The sequence below is a fragment of the Pelobates fuscus genome, chromosome 10 (assembly GCF_036172605.1).
Source record: "Pelobates fuscus isolate aPelFus1 chromosome 10, aPelFus1.pri, whole genome shotgun sequence".
Classification (NCBI taxonomy): Eukaryota; Metazoa; Chordata; class Amphibia; order Anura; family Pelobatidae; genus Pelobates; species Pelobates fuscus.
This window is the reverse complement of record NC_086326.1, coordinates 82,994,976-83,012,662: the sequence shown is the minus strand read 5'-3', so window position 1 is coordinate 83,012,662 and position 17,687 is coordinate 82,994,976. Positions and strand designations below refer to the sequence as shown.

The window sequence follows — 17,687 nt, the reverse complement described above, 5'->3', positions numbered from 1 at the left end:
AATAATACCTTGACAATCATGCAATTGTGAATTACAGAATCACTTTAAATACTGAAAATAAAATCATTTGTGTGGACCGTGCTAAAAATTCTTATAGGAAGTTGGTTTCAAACTAAATTGAGAAACTGATACATTGTGTGTTCATTCCTTGGGAAATAATATGGTAATACAGTATACAGGTCATATTTCACAAATAAAATAAAGAAAGCCACAATTAATCCCACCTCACTTGTGCTTGGGTTCCAACATAATATACGGTTATCTTTAGCACTACTGAGAAGTAATTCTGGATCATCGTTGCTCCACGAAACAGACAATATTCCCCTAAGGAAAAAAAAAAAAATCTTTTCTAAAAGATGCCACGGTTTCACACAGCAAACCATGTTTTCATATTGTCAGGTGTCTCCTCACATGGTGAGTTTTAACACTTTTTTTTGCATTCAGTTAAATCCCTTTTTAGAAAATTAGTAAGCTTCAACTTGTTTTTATGAAAATTCTGGTACATCATTTGGCAACCCCCACCAATAAACAAAATCAAACACACAAGTTACGTGTTTGAATGGTAAGAATACTCGTAATTATACACTGGATCAAATCATTTTCATCCGTCATCCGTGTCAGTAGTGACAAATGTTAGAATTTTAAGCCACCACACACTTACTATTTTTATACCTTGCAGTGTAAGGAGATATGTACAAAAATATGTCCAGCTGACCACCACTGATCAGACAATTTCATCCACACAGATAAGCATTAAAAATGCTTCAAGAGACACTCCATGCAAACAAAAAATGTAAACCTATAATCTTAGAATAGGCATTCAAGAGTTTTTTAGATTAAAAGGAACACAGTGACAGGAAAACAAACGTGTATTCCTTTTCACTATATTGTTAAATTACGTTTAGGCTGCCGGCCCCCCTTGGCAATCTTTATAATGGGAATAAGTTTAGCTTTATTCCAGCGCCACACAGGTCAGCCGCGACTGGCCCTGCTCCGCCTTCTTGGCTGAGATCAGAACTGACATATTCAGCCAATCCATTGAACAGCACTGACCCAGGAAGCACCTCTAGTGGCTGTCTGAGTGACTGCCACTGAAGAGGTTACCAGGCTTTTCTCTGAAAAGGCAGTGTTTACATTAAAAAGGCTGCAGGGACAGGCTATAGACACCAGAACAATTACATTATGCTGTAGTTGTTCTGATGACTATAGTGTCCCTTTAAGAAGTATAGAATCACTGTGAAAAATGCAAGTCTCTGGGTAAATTATGTTGCAGGAATGACTCTTTTTAGCACTATCACAATGGTTTTCATTTGCATTCTAATTTAAGATGTCAAAAATAAAAAAGATCCCAGACCTCTTTAAAATATATACAAACACATGCTGTTTAACAGGATGCCTACAAGCAATTAGTTCACACAAGAAATGCTACCTTGTGTGGTTTTCTAGCATTTTAAGAGGAGAGCTGGCAAATCGTAGGTCCCAAACTTGGATGACAGGTAAACGATCATCTTCAGAAGAGAGAATGAGCTGGGTGGGAATCTCTGGGTGCCACAACATACCTGAGCAGTGCATCTGAGAAGGGAAGGAAATAGCTCTGGGTAACTATGTAGAAAGGGCATACATATAATTAAAAAAAAAAAAAAAAAAGAGTTTTTTTAAAAGTTATAAAAGTCACATTATAAACAGTCACACTTCATTAGCTGGGTGAAAGCTCTATGGAAGGTGTAAGACAAAGACAAATCTTCACATTTTGCTTGAAGATACACATGTGATTGCCAAATGCTTACCCTGTTGCTATGGTCACTGACTTTAATGACAGGTTCATTCTTACGGAGATCCCATACTACAGCTTTCCCACTGGGATGGGCAGAGGATAAGATATGTTGTACCTGCCGGTTCCATGAAACAGCACTGATATCTTCCATAGGCTGTACACATAAAACATAAAATTATTAACAAAAAATATTTTTTCGTTTCACCTACTCAAAGACAGGTTAAAGTTATTGCTTGGTCTCGTAAAGGTCACAACCTCCATTTTGAAAATAGTACAGCAACTAGTAGGGCTGTATGCATTATTGTGTAACTATGGTGGCCATTAATGTGTTGATGTAAATCATGTAGGGGATAACCAATTCATGTACAGCAAGTTTTGGTGCAAAGGGTACAAAAAAAAAAATAAAAAAAAAAACACCCCCTCTAGTGGTATAACGTATTCAAAAAAATACCCACACTCCCATTTTCAATAAAATAATTTATTTGATGATCAATAGTAAAACATAGTAGAAATGAAACGATATACACTTGAAAAATATGCAATAATAAATAGTTGATACTCAATTGATATATAAGCCGAGGCCCCTAATTTTACCCCAAAAAACTGGGAAAACTTATTGACTCGAGTATAAGACTAGGGTGAGAAATGCAGCAGCTACTGGTAAATTTCTAAATAAAATTAGATCCTAAAAAAAAATATATTAATTGAATATTTATTTACAGTGTGTGTATAATGAATGCAGTGTGTGTATAATGAATGCAGTGTGTGTGTATGAGTGCAGCGTGTGTGTATGAGTGCAGCGTGTGTGTATGAGTGCAGCGTGTGTGTATGAGTGCAGCGTGTGTGTATGAGTGCAGCGTGTGTGTATGAGTGCAGCGTGTGTGTATGAGTGCAGCGTGTGTGTATGAGTGCAGCGTGTGTGTATGAGTGCAGCGTGTGTGTATGAGTGCAGCGTGTGTGTATGAGTGCAGCGTGTGTGTATGAGTGCAGCGTGTGTGTGTGTGTGTGTGTGTTGCAGAGCCCTGGTGGGGGGTGGGCAATGTTTATTTAATTGTTTTTATTATTTAAAATTTTTTTTGTATTATTTATTATTTTTTATTTAATTTAATTATTATTATTTTAGTATTATTATTTATAATTTAATTATTATTATTTTTTTATTATTATTATTTTTTTTTTTTTCGTCCCCCCTCCCTGCTTGATACATAGCAGGGAGGGGGGCTCCTTCCCTGGTGGTCCAGTGGCATTGGCAGTTCAGTGGGGGAGGAGGGGGGCTGGCAGAGCTGTAACTTACCTTTCCTGCAGCTCCTGTCAGCTCTCTCCTCCTCCGCGCGGTCTGTGCAGCTCCCTCTGTCAGCTCCCAGTGTAAGTCTCGCGAGAGCCGCGGCTCTCGCGAGATTTACACTGGGAGCTGACCGAGGTGCTGAACGGACGGCGCGGAGGAGGAGAGAGCTGACAGGAGCTGCAGGAAAGGTAAGTTACAGCTCTGCCAGCCCCCCTCTCCCCCAGTCTGTATTATGGCAATGCAAATTGCCATAATACAGACTATTGACTCGAGTATAAGCCGAGTTGGGGTTTTTTAGCACAAAAAATGTGCTAAAAAACTCGGCTTATACTCGAGTATATACGGTACTATAAGCATGATTCTTATGTATATCTCATATGTATATAGTTCTTAATTAATATATACTATTGACTTAAAGGGACACTGTAGGCACCCAGACCATTTCAGCTAATTGAAGTGGTCTGGGTGCTGTGACCCTTTTGCCCTTAGTGCTGCAATGCAAAGCATTGCAGTTCCAGAGAACTGTAGTGTTTACATTGCAGCTCTAAGTCTGCCCTCAGTGGCGGTCTACCAGACAACCACTAGAATGCTTCCGGGATCCAAATGGACTTTTGGTCTGTTATCGGACGCTGGACACATGCGCATTAGGTCTCCCCAGCCAGCTAATGTTGGCGGTGGAGGAGCGTGGATGGAGCCTGATCCACGCCGAGGGACATCGGCGCTGGATTCAGGTAAGTGGCTAAAGATGGGAGGAGGGCACGAGGGACCTATTAAACCTATAGTGCCAAGAAAACGGCTTTGTTTAACTGGCACTATAGGATCCCTTTAAAGGAGTACTGTACAAAATTTAAGTTTATGTACCCGTCCATAAATTTAACAAAAACATTTTTGAAAGGTGTGAAAAATTAAATGAAAGAAATCCACACCTCTTTATACTCCAATTGGGTGCCTGCATCAGTTGCCATTAGATCTGTCCTTTGCACTTGGCAGTTTGCATAGAGAAAGCATACAGGGAAAAGGAGAAATGAAACAACGTTTCTATCTCTCCTCTTCGTTTGCAATGTTTGCCCTGGCTTTGTGTTGTTTGAGTTAGATTATGATGTCGTTTGTGAGATCTTTAATTTAAATTTTACATTAATATATGTGATTTTTAGTGTTCTGGTCAACAGTGTAAATTCCAGAGAAGTCTGAATGTGGTCACAAATAAAAAACAAAAAAACACACACAACAACAACAAACCCCACAATATTAATTATATATATATATATATATATATATATATATATATATAATATATTGTGGGGTTTATTGTTGTTGTGTGTGTTTTTTTGGGTTTTTTTTGTGACCACATTCAGACATCTGTGTAAAATAATATATATATATTAATATATATATATTATTTTACACAGATGTCACACTGAATCTATCCTCAATGCCCATCGAAAGTTCCTCCATTAAACCGCTTTTCACATATTCCCAAATAAAGTCCTCACAGAGAGAGTCTTTGAAGGAACTGTAATGATCATGGATGACCAAAAGGCTGGTAAAGCATCATGGGAGGCCTACGACTACTGGCGGACCTCTTATTGGTAGTCTCTGGATTAAAGAAACTAGGAGACCCACAGGAAAAAGTGAAATGGGCACACTAAGTATGTAACACACTCAGATAAAGGAGATATGCACGTCAAAAAGAGATGCAAACTTGTGCATATCACAGCATGCTGAGCCAGCCTGAATCGCTAACAGTTTAGAGCTCTGCCCCAGAGCGCTGTTGCTAATTCATCTTTACAGAGTGGAGAAAAGGATGATGTCAGCACAATGTTAAACCATTTTCAAACAGTTGAACCTTTCGTTGTGTTACAAACGTAGTAGCTGTCACTTTAACATGCATCCACTTAAATCTCTGCTATGCAAGGTAACTATGTACATAATGTAAGTAACAATTTAAATGATACTTCCCATTTGAATGGCATCAGTGTGAGTGGGGTAATTGAAACTAGAAGGGGCTTCTTTATACACAGAGTATTTTACAAAGTGATTACTACAATATGATCTCTACAGAGATTGATTAGGATTTGGATTTCTCTTTAGGGCTCAGCACACAAAATGCAGAAGACAGTTTGGACCCTGACATAAAGTCAGTAGCAGTCCCACAGCATCAACAGTGCTCTCAATGGAATTTTGTGGATGCCCATGTACCTAGTGCTGTATGAAAACAGAATACACTGTGCTATGCTGCACTCCAAGGCTGTGTCCGCTAATAAATGCAGAGACAGTTTAATGTTAACAATACAATCGTCCTGTAATAATGCAAGGCATTATGAAGTATCTCATGTCCAACTGAGTCATGCAACATTCAAAAAATTGACTAATTTTGAACAAGGTTGTTGACACATAAATGCATAAATTGCATACATTTAGGTACTCCCTTGCCAATAGGTGTTTGAATTAATAATATATGGCAAAGAGGATCTAGATAGAAAGGGCACAGTGCTCGGAACTCTTAAGTCTCATATGAATCTACTGCATCTAGTATTGTATTCTCTCAGTCTAGGTATAATATAAGAGCAAAGTGGTCTAACTTATCACACCTTTGTACATCACAAACAGTTTTTCAATCCGAGGGTTAGATACACTATTTACATGATCACCTGGGATTTTGTTCCTGGGGTCATTGGCACAGTGAAGTTATTCAGGTCCCATATAAAAACTTCAGAATCATTTGCACCAGATGCCAGGAGGTTGCTCTGCAAAGATAAAATACATTATGATTATCATAGTCTGTGTGCAAGTCAAAGAATGCAGACCAAAGAACACAAAAAAGACTGGATCGTACTTTCACCACATTGTACCTGAAAAGGGTTAAAGTCAAGTGCTCTGATGGGACCAGAATGTTTATCATTCTTTGCGATCACTGGGTCTTTCCCCGACTCGAGGATCTGAGAGGCACTATACAGAGTTATTGTTCCATTGTCACCACCGCCTACTATCACTCCCAAAGAACCAACTGTGTCACTTCCATAACTGCCCCAAATTAACTTGTGAAATCTGAAAAATAGGAGAAGGAATCGGTAAGATTGTATGGTCAGCAGCAAAAAATGGAGGAGTAAGACTTTCACGTTTTAGTAGATAAATACAGTAAAAGGAATATGAAATAGGTTGTTAAAAATATTTTAAAAAAGCAAATAAAACAAAAAAAAAAACTAAAAAAAAAAAAGCATTTTATAATTCTGTATACAAGATGCTCCTTGTTGACCATGCAAGATAGTGTGTGCCAGTCCAGTAGGGAACTTTCAATAACAATGGGTCTGTGCCTGGCCAAGGAGACCAGATGTATACCAACTAAGAGAATTTGCTTTGGAAATGGGCAGGGAAAGATAAATTGAGGTTTAAACTCACTATGAAAAAATGATTCAGGTTAGACATCAGATCTCACAAGTTTAGAATATTTTCATTAAAGGGGCATTCCAGGTAGTATAACCACTACAGCAAGTTTAGAGTGCCTTGGCACCATCTGCCAGTTTATTATAGAATGGTTTAAGAACAGTCAGATATAAACCCGGGTCTCTTTTCAGCAACCATCTCACCCTCACTGATAATGCAGAATTAATACTTTTGCATTATCAATGCCAATTTTGTTCAAAGTGAATGGCGCTAATTGGCAGAATGTTTGAGGGCAGGTAAACCCAGCTCTTTTAGCGAATTGCTCTTATATAAAGACTCTTGATAAATGTCAAACAGTTTCAAACAGAAGACAGGGGCAGGGGACTCTGGGAAAAACAACCACCACCGGTAGCCCTTTTAATGATCCATAAACGTTTATTAGTTTAGAATAAAAAATAAAAAGGGAAACACGAGTACCAGAAAAAAACTTTCCTAATGTACAGATTGGCGAACAAAACCTAGGCTCTAAATAGAAATAATATAGATTCTTGGATAGGCCATCACCTGTTATGACAATGTCATTCACAGATGATGCAATAATTTTTGTCTCATTTTAAACGTCTGTTCTATTGTCCTGAGTTATCTATGAAATTGAATTTAGAATACCGTATATACTCGAGTATAAGCCGAGTTTTTCAGCCCATTTTTTGGGCTGAAAAACCCCAACTCGGCTTATACTCGAGTCAGAGTCTGTATTATGGCAATTTGCATTGCCATAATACAGACTGGGGGGAGAGGGGGGCTGGCAGAGCTGTACTTACCTCTCCTGCAGCTCCTGTCAGCTCTCTCCTCCTCTGCGCCGTCCGTTCAGCACCTCGGTTAGCTCCCAGTGTAAATCTCGCGAGAGCCGCGGCTCTCGCGAGATTTACACTGGGAGCTGACAGAAGAGCAGAACGGACGGCGCAGAGGAGGAGAGAGCTGACAGGAGCTGCAGGAGAGGTAAGTACAGCTCTGCCAGCCCCCCTCTCCCCCCCACTTAACTGCCACTGGACCACCAGGGAAGGAGAGCCCCCCTCCCTGCCATATATCAAGCAGGGAGGGGGGACGAAAAAAAAAAATATAAATATAATAGGAAATAAAATAATAAAAAAAAAATTAATAATAATAAAAAAAAAGGGGTATAAGGACCACTATGGGAGGGGTATAAGGACCACTATGGGAGGGAGGGGGGTATAAGGACCGCTATGGGAGGGAGGGGGGGGGTAAGGACCACTATGGGAGGGAGGGGGGGGATAAGGACCACTATGGGAGGGAGGGGGGGTATAAGGACCGCTATGGGAGGGAGGGGGGGGGGGGTAAGGACCACTATGGGAGGGAGGGGGGGGATAAGGACCACTATGGGAGGGAGGGGGGTATAAGGACCGCTATGGGAGGGAGGGGGGGTATAAGGACCACTATGGGAGGGAGGGGGGGGGTAAGGACCACTATGGGAGGGAGGGGGGGGATAAGGACCACTATGGGAGGGAGGGGGGGGGGATAAGGACCACTATGGGAGGGAGAGGGGGTATAAGGACCACTATGGGAGGGAGGGGGGGATAAGGACCACTATGGGAGGGAGGGGGGGATAAGGACCACTATTGGAGGGAGGGGGGTATAAGGACCACTATGGGAGGGAGGGGGGGTATAAGGACCACTATGGGAGGGAGGGGGGGTATAAGGACCACTATGGGAGGGGGTGGGATAAGGACCACTATGGGAGGGAGGGGGGTATAAGGACCATTATGGGAGGGAGGGGGGGGTATATGGACCACTATGGGAGGGATGGGGGGGGGATAAGGAACACTATGGGAGGGAGAAGGGGGATAAGGACCACTATGAGAGGGAGGGGGTGGGATAAGGACCACTATGGGAGGGGAGGGGGAAGTAAGGACCACTAGGGGAGGGGAGGGTAAGGACCACTAGGGGAGGGGTGAGTCAGGACCACTGGGGGGGGGGGGAGTGAAGGAACACGGGGGTGGGGAGGTAAGGACCACTGAGGGAGGAGGAGGGGAAGTCAGGACATATGGGGGGGGGAGGGGGCGGCAAAAATTTTTTTGCCTACGGCGGCAAATATCCTTGCACCGGCCCTGCACACACTGCATTCACACACTGCATTCATGCACACACACACTGCATTCATGCACACACACACTGCACTCATACACACGCTGCACTCATACACACACGCTGCACTCATACACACACACACACACTGCATTCATTATACACACACTGTAAATAAATATTCAATTAATATATTTTTTTTAGGATCTAATTTTATTTAGAAATTTACCAGTAGCTGCTGCATTTCCCACCCTAGTCTTATACTCGAGTCAATAAGTTTTCCCAGTTTTTTGGGATAAAATTAGGGGCCTCGGCTTATATTCGGGTCGGCTTATACTCGAGTATATACGGAATGGATTTGTGAGCCAGACAACAATATGGAGCCGTCTATTACAACTATGAGTCTATATATTAGGTCTGCAAATAAATAAAATAATAATTGTAATCTGTATTTGCATACCTACTAGATGCAGGAAAAAAACCTCTTCTTGTCAGATCAGCATTCGGGTCCCCAAAATCCACCTCAAATATTTCAAGAGCTGCATTGGTGTTGAAGGATGCATCTAGTTGTTGTGCGGACGTACCTAGGAAAGAGCAAAACCTGCTAATTTGGATAGAGAACATTATATGTACATGCATGCTAAAATTACATCACACACGTGAGTTCATTATTGATACATCACTACTTTGTTGTAGTGTTCTTTTCCAAAATGTAATAATGAAAAGTATGTGGGGCAAAGTTCTAAAACTGGAGCAATCACCATGAAAATGACTTAAATGGTCCCGCCGATTACGATGTTTTTTTTTTTTTTTTTTAGAAATGTGTCACAGAATTTCTCAACATTTATACTTGTAACCAACTGTGAGAACAATCCTACCAAAAATACCAAATGAAAAGAACTTTCATTAAGCCGTTGTGTATAGATCATACCTCTCAAGTCTCATTATTCAATTCTCTGCTATTTAGCAGTGCATGCCCTAGCTACAACTCCCTTGGCTGTGACTGACACAACCTGCATAAAAAAAAAGTTTCATTTTCAATCAGATGTTAGCTTATTTTAGACTCTGATCTCCTGCTCTGTAAAACAAACTTTAATTACATACAGGAGGCTCCTGCAAGGTCAAAATAAGCAGTTAACATTTAAGGAAATAATAAATTCTAAATTAAACAGATATGTGCAATAAAGGAAGCTTAAACATTGGATCTCACTTTACAGCAAGCAAGTTCAACTTGTGGCCCATGGGCCGCACGCAGCCCACAAGATCTATATTTGCAGCCAAGCAGAGGCAGCTCTCTAATTAGGAGATTTAGGTGGCCGCCTAAATCGCCTTAGGGCAGACTAACATGTCGAGTCCTCGGTCACTGACCAAGGGCCCAGAATAGGGAGGAGGCCCAGCAGCTTGTCCAGTATGCTACAAGGTGCAAAGCCGGGTCAGTCCTGAGAGAGAGCCAGCACTACAGTCAGTCTGCAGCTTCGCCGGGTGCAGAGCTGCAGACGGAAGTATCTTGTGGTCTCCTACCAATCAGAGCATTGCTGTGGGTTACCACACTCTGACTCTGCTAGAGATCGCAAGACAATTACCATGTGGTCTGCAGCTCTGCTCAACGGAGCTGCAGACCGGATAAACAGACCACTGGACCACCGGGGAATGGATTAGGAAATCATTTAAAAAAAAATATATATATATATATTTCTGATAGGAAAACCCCCTCCACACTAGATCACCACCTCCTGCTTCACATTATATAACCCCCCCATCCACACTATATCACCGCCGTCTACACTGTCACCCTCCTCCACACACACTCTCACCCCAGACACCCCTCCTCCACACACACTGTCAACCCCCCCACACTCTAACCCTCCTTCACCCTGCCACCTTAACCCCTCGTGATCCTGTCACACTCACCCCCTCCAACAATGTCGCACTCACCCCATCACATAAATCCCCCAATCCTGTCACTCTGTCACGCTCATCTGCCCTCGTCCTGTAACAATCCCTCCTCCAACTGTGCCACACACACATCCCTCGACCATGCCACACTCACCTTGTCACGTCCCCTTGCCCTGGTACACTCCCTCTTTCAACCATGCCACATTTACGCCAACCCTGTTATAATGACCCTCCAACCATGACACATTTACCCCCTATTCCTGTTACACTTCCCTCCCCTCACCCTGTAATACTTCCTCCTCCAACTATGTCACACTCGACCTCCCTCATTCTGCTACACTCACCCCCCCAACCCGGTCTCATTCATTCACTCGCCCTGTGACACTCACCCTGCCACAGATACCCCTTTACTCATCCTGTCACAGTCACCCCTGAAGACAATCATCATACAAACAAAGTCATAAAACATAGCTTTGCCACAAATAGAGTGCACAAAGGCCACAGTCAGCCCTCCCATATACATTCTTTTTTTTTTATATACTATATTTTTCGAACCTACATTTCTATGAAATTTTAAGTTTTAGTTTTTTGCGGCACACATAAACTTAAACCTTGTTTATGTGGCCCGTGTTAGCCTTTGAGTTTGACATACTTGCTTTAAACACAAAGTGTTTAGGAAGGCTGTGCAGTTACAAGTTACATGTAGGGAAGTGTGACTAGGACTGCATAAACAATGTGATTTAACTCCTAAGTGGCAAAGAACTGCACAGTAAGGCAACAGGGCCATGATATATACATCAAAACTGCTTCATTAAGCAAAGTTGTTTTGGTGACTATAGTGCCCCTTTAATGCCACTATGATGGGGTAGCCAACAAAATTGCTCTGCAACTAATTTGTAGCTAGAATGTACCCCATTTTCCCATTCTAGAGCGTTCATATGAACGGAAATAATTATTCTCCCGAACGGGAACCACCCCGGTGCCCCATTAGAACGTTCCCACCAATTAATCAGAACGTTCACACTTGCAACATAAGTGTGAAACACAACGTTCGCACTGGCAACATAAGTGTGAAACCACAAGGGAAGTAGTTAATGAGTGCTCCCCTGGGTGACCGCCATTTCTTGTAGACGAACGCCAACCAGGGGGAGCATTCGTACCCTGAAAGGAGACGCTTCCCTTGCAGGTTTCAGCACCGGAACCTCACAAACGGAGGTTTGGCTCCCTGGTGTACAGGAGCATGGGATACGACCCCTGTTTGTGTGTGTTGAAGAACCCTTGCATGGGGCTATGCATAAAAGCTGTGTGTGACTCAATAAAATTGTGTTGTACCTCCAGAGCTGTGTCTCGTCCAGTTACTGGGGGGGAAATGGGTCTCTGTATAGTCTACAGTGGTTCCTAAACGGCTGAAGGAAGAAAATAGCGGAGGTAACCAGTTGGGTTACCTGTGGTCCGCTACAACCAGCATTAGCCATAGTTGAATGCTGTAGTTACACTACCCATAAAAAAAAAAAACTAATAAAAAAAACAAAAAAAAAAACTATTTGACAGTTGTCTTAAGGTAAGTACCATTGGCTTATTCAATCATTGACAGTTTGAATAGACGGCTACCTGTTGCTAAGTAAATTGGGTGTTGGTTGGCCGGGCTCCAGACTTGAACAGCAGATCGTTCAATTTCTTTCAGCTTCATTTTCTATAGTTAAAAAACAAACAACAACAAAAAAAAACACACGATTACAAAATGTGATTTGTTAGTACAGTACATGACAAAGCATGTATAAGAAGTATTACATTAACAACAAAAATAGTATAGGTATAAAGGAATCAGGGTGCCTTAATCTAAATGCATAAACATTTTATTAAATATTAAAATATTTACATTTTCATTTATTCTCCTCCTACCCCAAAAATAAATAAAAATATAATTATATACACACATATATACATATATATATATATATATATATCTCTATCTATCTATCTATCTATCTATCTCTCACACACACAGACACACATTAACTAGAATTACCGTCCTGCTTTGGGAAACTTGCACTGAAATGTCCAACTTTCAATAAAACTTCCCTTTACTTTCAGAGGATAAGGTTGTTAGTTTTCCTATGAAATTCCTCTCCGACCAGTCCTCAAGGACCCACAACCATTTCCAAATTTAGGAATTATCCGCAGTTTCAGATTCAAATATCAACAAAACCTGCAAACTTCGTGGCTTTTGACAAATGGTTAACAAAGCATTTCTCTACAGCAGTCACCTTACACAACCTGTCCTTCCACTGTATGCTTGAGCCAGGTCACTATTAAAGCGGCTTACTCTATAGCTATGACAGCTGGCACAGTAACAAGGATATCGAATGCCTGATGTACAGTCCGTATCGGAATACATGGAATCATTTCAAAAACTAGCTTTGCTTTACTACCCATTTTACATAATGACCCCCATATTTCAGAGAGGAAGAAGAAAAAGCTAAAAATAAATTTTAAAGAGATGCTCTGAGTCTAAGTGACAAAACAACTTTAGCTTAACCCCTTCAAAACAAATCTGTTTGCAAGGGAGGGGGGGGTGGGTGGAGGGCAGAGGGAGGAGAAACACCACCTAAATCCTAGGCCAGGTGTAGGCAACCTTCGGCACCGTTGTGGACTACATCCCCCATAATGCTCTTACACCCATAATGCTGGCAAAGCATCATGAGAGGTTTAGTCCAAAACATCTGGAGTGCCGAAGGTTGCCTATGTCTGTCCTAGGCAAATAATGCAGCTGCACATAAGAAAACAGCGTTGTAAATAAAGAATATATCTACATATCTCTATAGAAAAACAAAAAGAGACCACTACATTTTTTTCCCTCAACACAGCATGTCTACATGTATGGGAGCCATTCAAGGGTCTGACCATTCCAACACAGGTACACTTACTTAATGAGGTACTGATAAGGTGATCATCTGAACCAAAATCTTATTTACAAAGAGGAAACGTATAAACACCACTGCAGTGGTCAGCACTATCTTCTTGCACTAGGACCAGCTCGATGGTAAAAACAGTGCTAGTAGTACCATAAAAATGAAAATAATAACCACTGACTACTCCAAGAGATAATTTGAAAGAAAGGTTACTAGTAAGGAAAAGAATAGTTAAATTCTGACTTTTTGGGCAGAGGAATACAGTGAGTGTCAGGTTGTTTCCATTCTTAAAATTTAAAAGACGGCAGTTCATAAGAACAAGACCAAGTAACTGATGTGGAGGACAGCTACAGACCAGCAGAGGGCGAAAGGACTAACCACTGACCAGGATGACTGCCAACTCATTTGAGGGTCACTTAACCAAAGCATGGCATCAAGTAGCCTACAAAAATGGCAATTGACAGCTGGGGTGAAATGCGCAGTGTGGATGATTCATAACAGGCTCCAAGGGGCAGGGCTGAAGTTGTGCATCGCTACAAAATTTTAATAATTAATTAATAAAAAATCCTTTTATTAATGAGAAGCAAAGAAGAGTCAGATTGAGGTTTGCAAAAGACAAAAAGGATTGGAGTGTAGGGGGACTGGAATAAAGTCATCTCTGATGAGTCCAATTTTCAGCTTTGCCCAACACCTAGTCGACGAATGGTTAGACGGAGACCTTGAGAGGCCTACAAGCCAGTTTTTTGCACCCAATGAGAATCTGTGATGATGTGTCAGCAAGGCTTGAATTAAACAGATTCATCAAACAAATTAACAAAGACACGTATAAGCTTAACTTGGAAAAAAAACTTGCTTCCTTCTGCTCCAACAATGTTTCTAAAATGTAGGGATTGTTTTTTCCAGCAGGACAATGCACCCTTCCCACAAAGCCATGTCAATCAAGGTGAGAATGGAGGACCACCAGATCAAGGTCCTGTCATGACCAGCCCAATCTCCAGACATGAACCCCATTGAAAACCTTTGACCAGTGAATGTGATGAAGAGGAAGTTGGATGGACACAAGCCATCAATGACGAGCTTCTTGAATTTTTTGTGCTACGAGTGGCATAAACAATGTTAAAAACTAGTGGAGAGCTAGTGGAGAGCCGGCCTTAGGGGTGTGCGAGCTGTGTGGCCGCACAGGGCACCATGGCAGCAGGGGTGGCCATGTGGCTGACACAGCTCACACGTCTAGCTACCCGGGTGGAGGATTTCAGTATTCTCCACCCGGGACTATCAACCAAAAGAACATGCCAGCGGGGGCGGAGCTTGATGAGTGTCGGGGTGTGGCTTAATAAGCTGCGGAGGCAGGGTCTCAATTGCAGCAGGGGCAGAGCTACAAGCGCCCAGAAGCAAAAGCATCACAGGAAGGGGGAAGCAGGAAGGAGTCCCTGCTTCCCCAACAACAACCAGACTCCAGGAATTGCACTGCCTCCACTCCACAGAGGTAACTATGTGTATGATTGTCTATGTGACTGCCTGCCTGTGTGTGATTATAATGGTGTGTGACTGCAACCATGTGTTTGACTGTCTGACTGTGTCTGTACATATGTATGTGACTGTCTGCCTATACCTGTGTGTTTCTGTTATTGTCTGCCTGCAACTGTGTGTGTGAGAGACAGTCACACACACACACACACACACACACACACACACACACTTCAAGCAGACAATGACAAACACACACAGGTACAGGCGGACAGTCACATACATACTTATAGCCACAAAGACAGTCACAGACACACACAGTCAAACTGTGTGTGAGTGAGAGACTGTCTGCCTGTAATGGCGTGTGAGTGGCTGCATGTGTGTATGACTGTCTGTATGTATGACTGTAACTGTGTGTGTTTCTACCTGTAAGTGTATGTCTCTACAAAAATATACACCTGAATTCACACAGACCTACATGCATATTTTTATCTGATTTAAGTACCCATCACACACGGCAAATAAACCCAGCACAAAAATCACACACAGATTTTTCGCACAGGGCGCCTAGAAGCCTAAGGCCAGCCCTGAGGTTATTCCACAAAATACTGTTAAAATGTTCCTATTGTGTTTTGAGTTCTGAAAACACTGCATCTTTTTTTCTAATTTGAACAGGTTGTTATTTTCTGCAAATAAATGCTCGAACTGATAATATTTTCATTTAGGAGAAATGTTAATTTATTGAAAGGTTTATTTTACTCAAACACATACCTATACATAATAAACCCAGAGAAACTAATAAAAATCAAAATACTCAAATATTTTTTTTTTTTTAAAAATGTATCCAAAAATATTAAAATCATTTGAAAAGCTTATCCAAAGATATTAAATTAAGGTTATAATGGTAATTCACTTACAAATGGTTTTAGGCACTTTTGAAAAATGAAAACATCTGGTTGGATTAGAAAAACAAAAAATGTTACCCAAAGTGTGGTCTGGGTGCCTGGGTCTCTGAAACCGCTATGTTTACAGCTGCAGGGTTAAAACTAGGGGGAGTTTTAACCCTGCAGCTGTAAACACAGCGGTTTCAGAGAAACTGCTATGTTTACATTGAGGGTTAATCCAGCCTCTAGTGGCTGTCTCCCTGACAGCCACTAGAGGCCGCTTCCGCAATCCTCAATGCGAAAATCGCGTTGAGGACACGCTGGACGTCCATAGGAAAGCATGGAATAAAGTTTTCCTATGGGCGGTTTGAATGCGCATGCGGCTCTTCATCTGGCTGCAAATATTAAAATTATAACAATCAGCAAAAATGAATCTTTAGGTTTTAAAATCATGATTTCAAGGGATTCTATAATGTAAGGAATATAAAGCTTTATTCTTTACACTCTAGTCCCTGCAGGGCTCTTGTCATTCCTTGTTCCTTTATCATTAAACTTCCTTTCATCCTTTACAATGGAGCTTAATAAATTAAAATGACGGTACTGGGCTGATCTATTATGTTCTTGACAGAGTTGCCAACTAATAGCTGAAGTTGCTGTGCTGCTACCATGTAGAAATAGACTTTGATCATTGCATAATTTCAACAAGATAAAGGTGCAGCATATTATACATAATAAAATAGACGCATACATTCTGAATTAAGTGTTAACAGGTACATGACTAAACAGCTGTAAAATCTGCAGCCTCGGATTTCTCAAAAGAATATTGGGAAAATACATTCACAATAAAACTGCATAAAAATCCTTAAAAGGGCACCATAACTCCTGCTTTCTGTACGTACAGAATTTTATGTATTTTAAAGTGCACTTGTCCCTGGTCCCTCCTCTCCATTTATTTATTTATAAAATATTTTACCAGGAAAGATACATTGAGATTTCTCTCATTTTCAAGTATGTCCTGGGTCCACAAATCATTGCATTGTTACAGTTAGTGTACAATAAAATACAAAAACAATATTAATACACAATATATACAAAATTTAACATAGAACAGGTAGGAAATATATAATCAACCATGACAGGTGCATTCTGTTTTGAGGTATGTAGAGAGGGATCTCTTAAAGGACTTTAAGCTTAGGGAAGATTTTAATTTGTGCGGGAGGTCGTTCCACAAATGCGGTGCTCTGTAGGAGAAGGAGGATCGGGCTGCTTTCTTTATGTATTGAGGTAGACTAAATAAAGTGCTGGTACTGGATCGGAGGTTATAGGAAGTGGGAAGAGCCGGGGAGAGCATTCTGCTCAGGTAGGGTGGGAGTTTCCCCAGAAAAGCTCTTAAACACAAGGCTGGAAAGATGAAGGGTGCGTCTGGATTCCAGCGACAGACAGTTTAGTTATTTTAGCATGTCACAATGGTGGGTCCTGTAATTACATTGTATAACTCGTTCTGCCGATTTGTGCTACAATGTGTTGAGTTTATTAATGTGGGATTGCGGTGCAGATGCATATACTACATCCCCATAATCAATGATTGGCATCAGCATTTGCTGTACAATCTTTTCCTTTACTGAAGGGCTTAGGCAGGATTTGTTTCTGTACAGGGCACCTAGTTTTGGATAAAGTTTAGATGCAAGCTTTTCTATGTGCATTTGCCTTCCAACCTCACAGAGTCTGCACGCAGTCCAGTTTAGGCTTCTCCATTTACCATTCACCTGATGACTGAAGTTTTTTACGCACGTAATTGACATTGGCAGCAACTAGGGGGTGCAACTAACCCTCAGCACACAATGAAAACTATTTCAGTATGTGCAATATTTCAAGCAAAGACACTGCACATACTGACTCCTACCACCATGACCACTTCAAAAACACTGGTTGGAGTAACCTTTTAAAAGGAGTATAAAATTCCATCTAAAAATGTGCTAGCA

General features: G+C 41.3%; 1 protein-coding gene across 2 annotated transcripts in view; it reads right to left on the bottom strand.

The window, feature by feature from the left end:
* Nucleotides 1-17,687, bottom strand: part of SEC31B (SEC31 homolog B, COPII coat complex component) — a 101,310-nt gene that overhangs the window by 58,713 nt on the left and 24,910 nt on the right. For both annotated transcript variants that reach the window (XM_063434205.1, XM_063434206.1), the window contains exons 2-8: nt 12,054-12,135; nt 9,007-9,130; nt 5,912-6,107; nt 5,711-5,806; nt 1,788-1,928; nt 1,430-1,572; nt 225-324 (exon numbers count right to left, since the gene is read on the bottom strand). In XM_063434205.1, coding sequence (XP_063290275.1) covers nt 225-324; nt 1,430-1,572; nt 1,788-1,928; nt 5,711-5,806; nt 5,912-6,107; nt 9,007-9,130; nt 12,054-12,132 — 879 coding nt within the window. In that variant the 5' untranslated portion in view covers nt 12,133-12,135. The remainder of the gene's footprint in view (nt 1-224; nt 325-1,429; nt 1,573-1,787; nt 1,929-5,710; nt 5,807-5,911; nt 6,108-9,006; nt 9,131-12,053; nt 12,136-17,687) is intronic.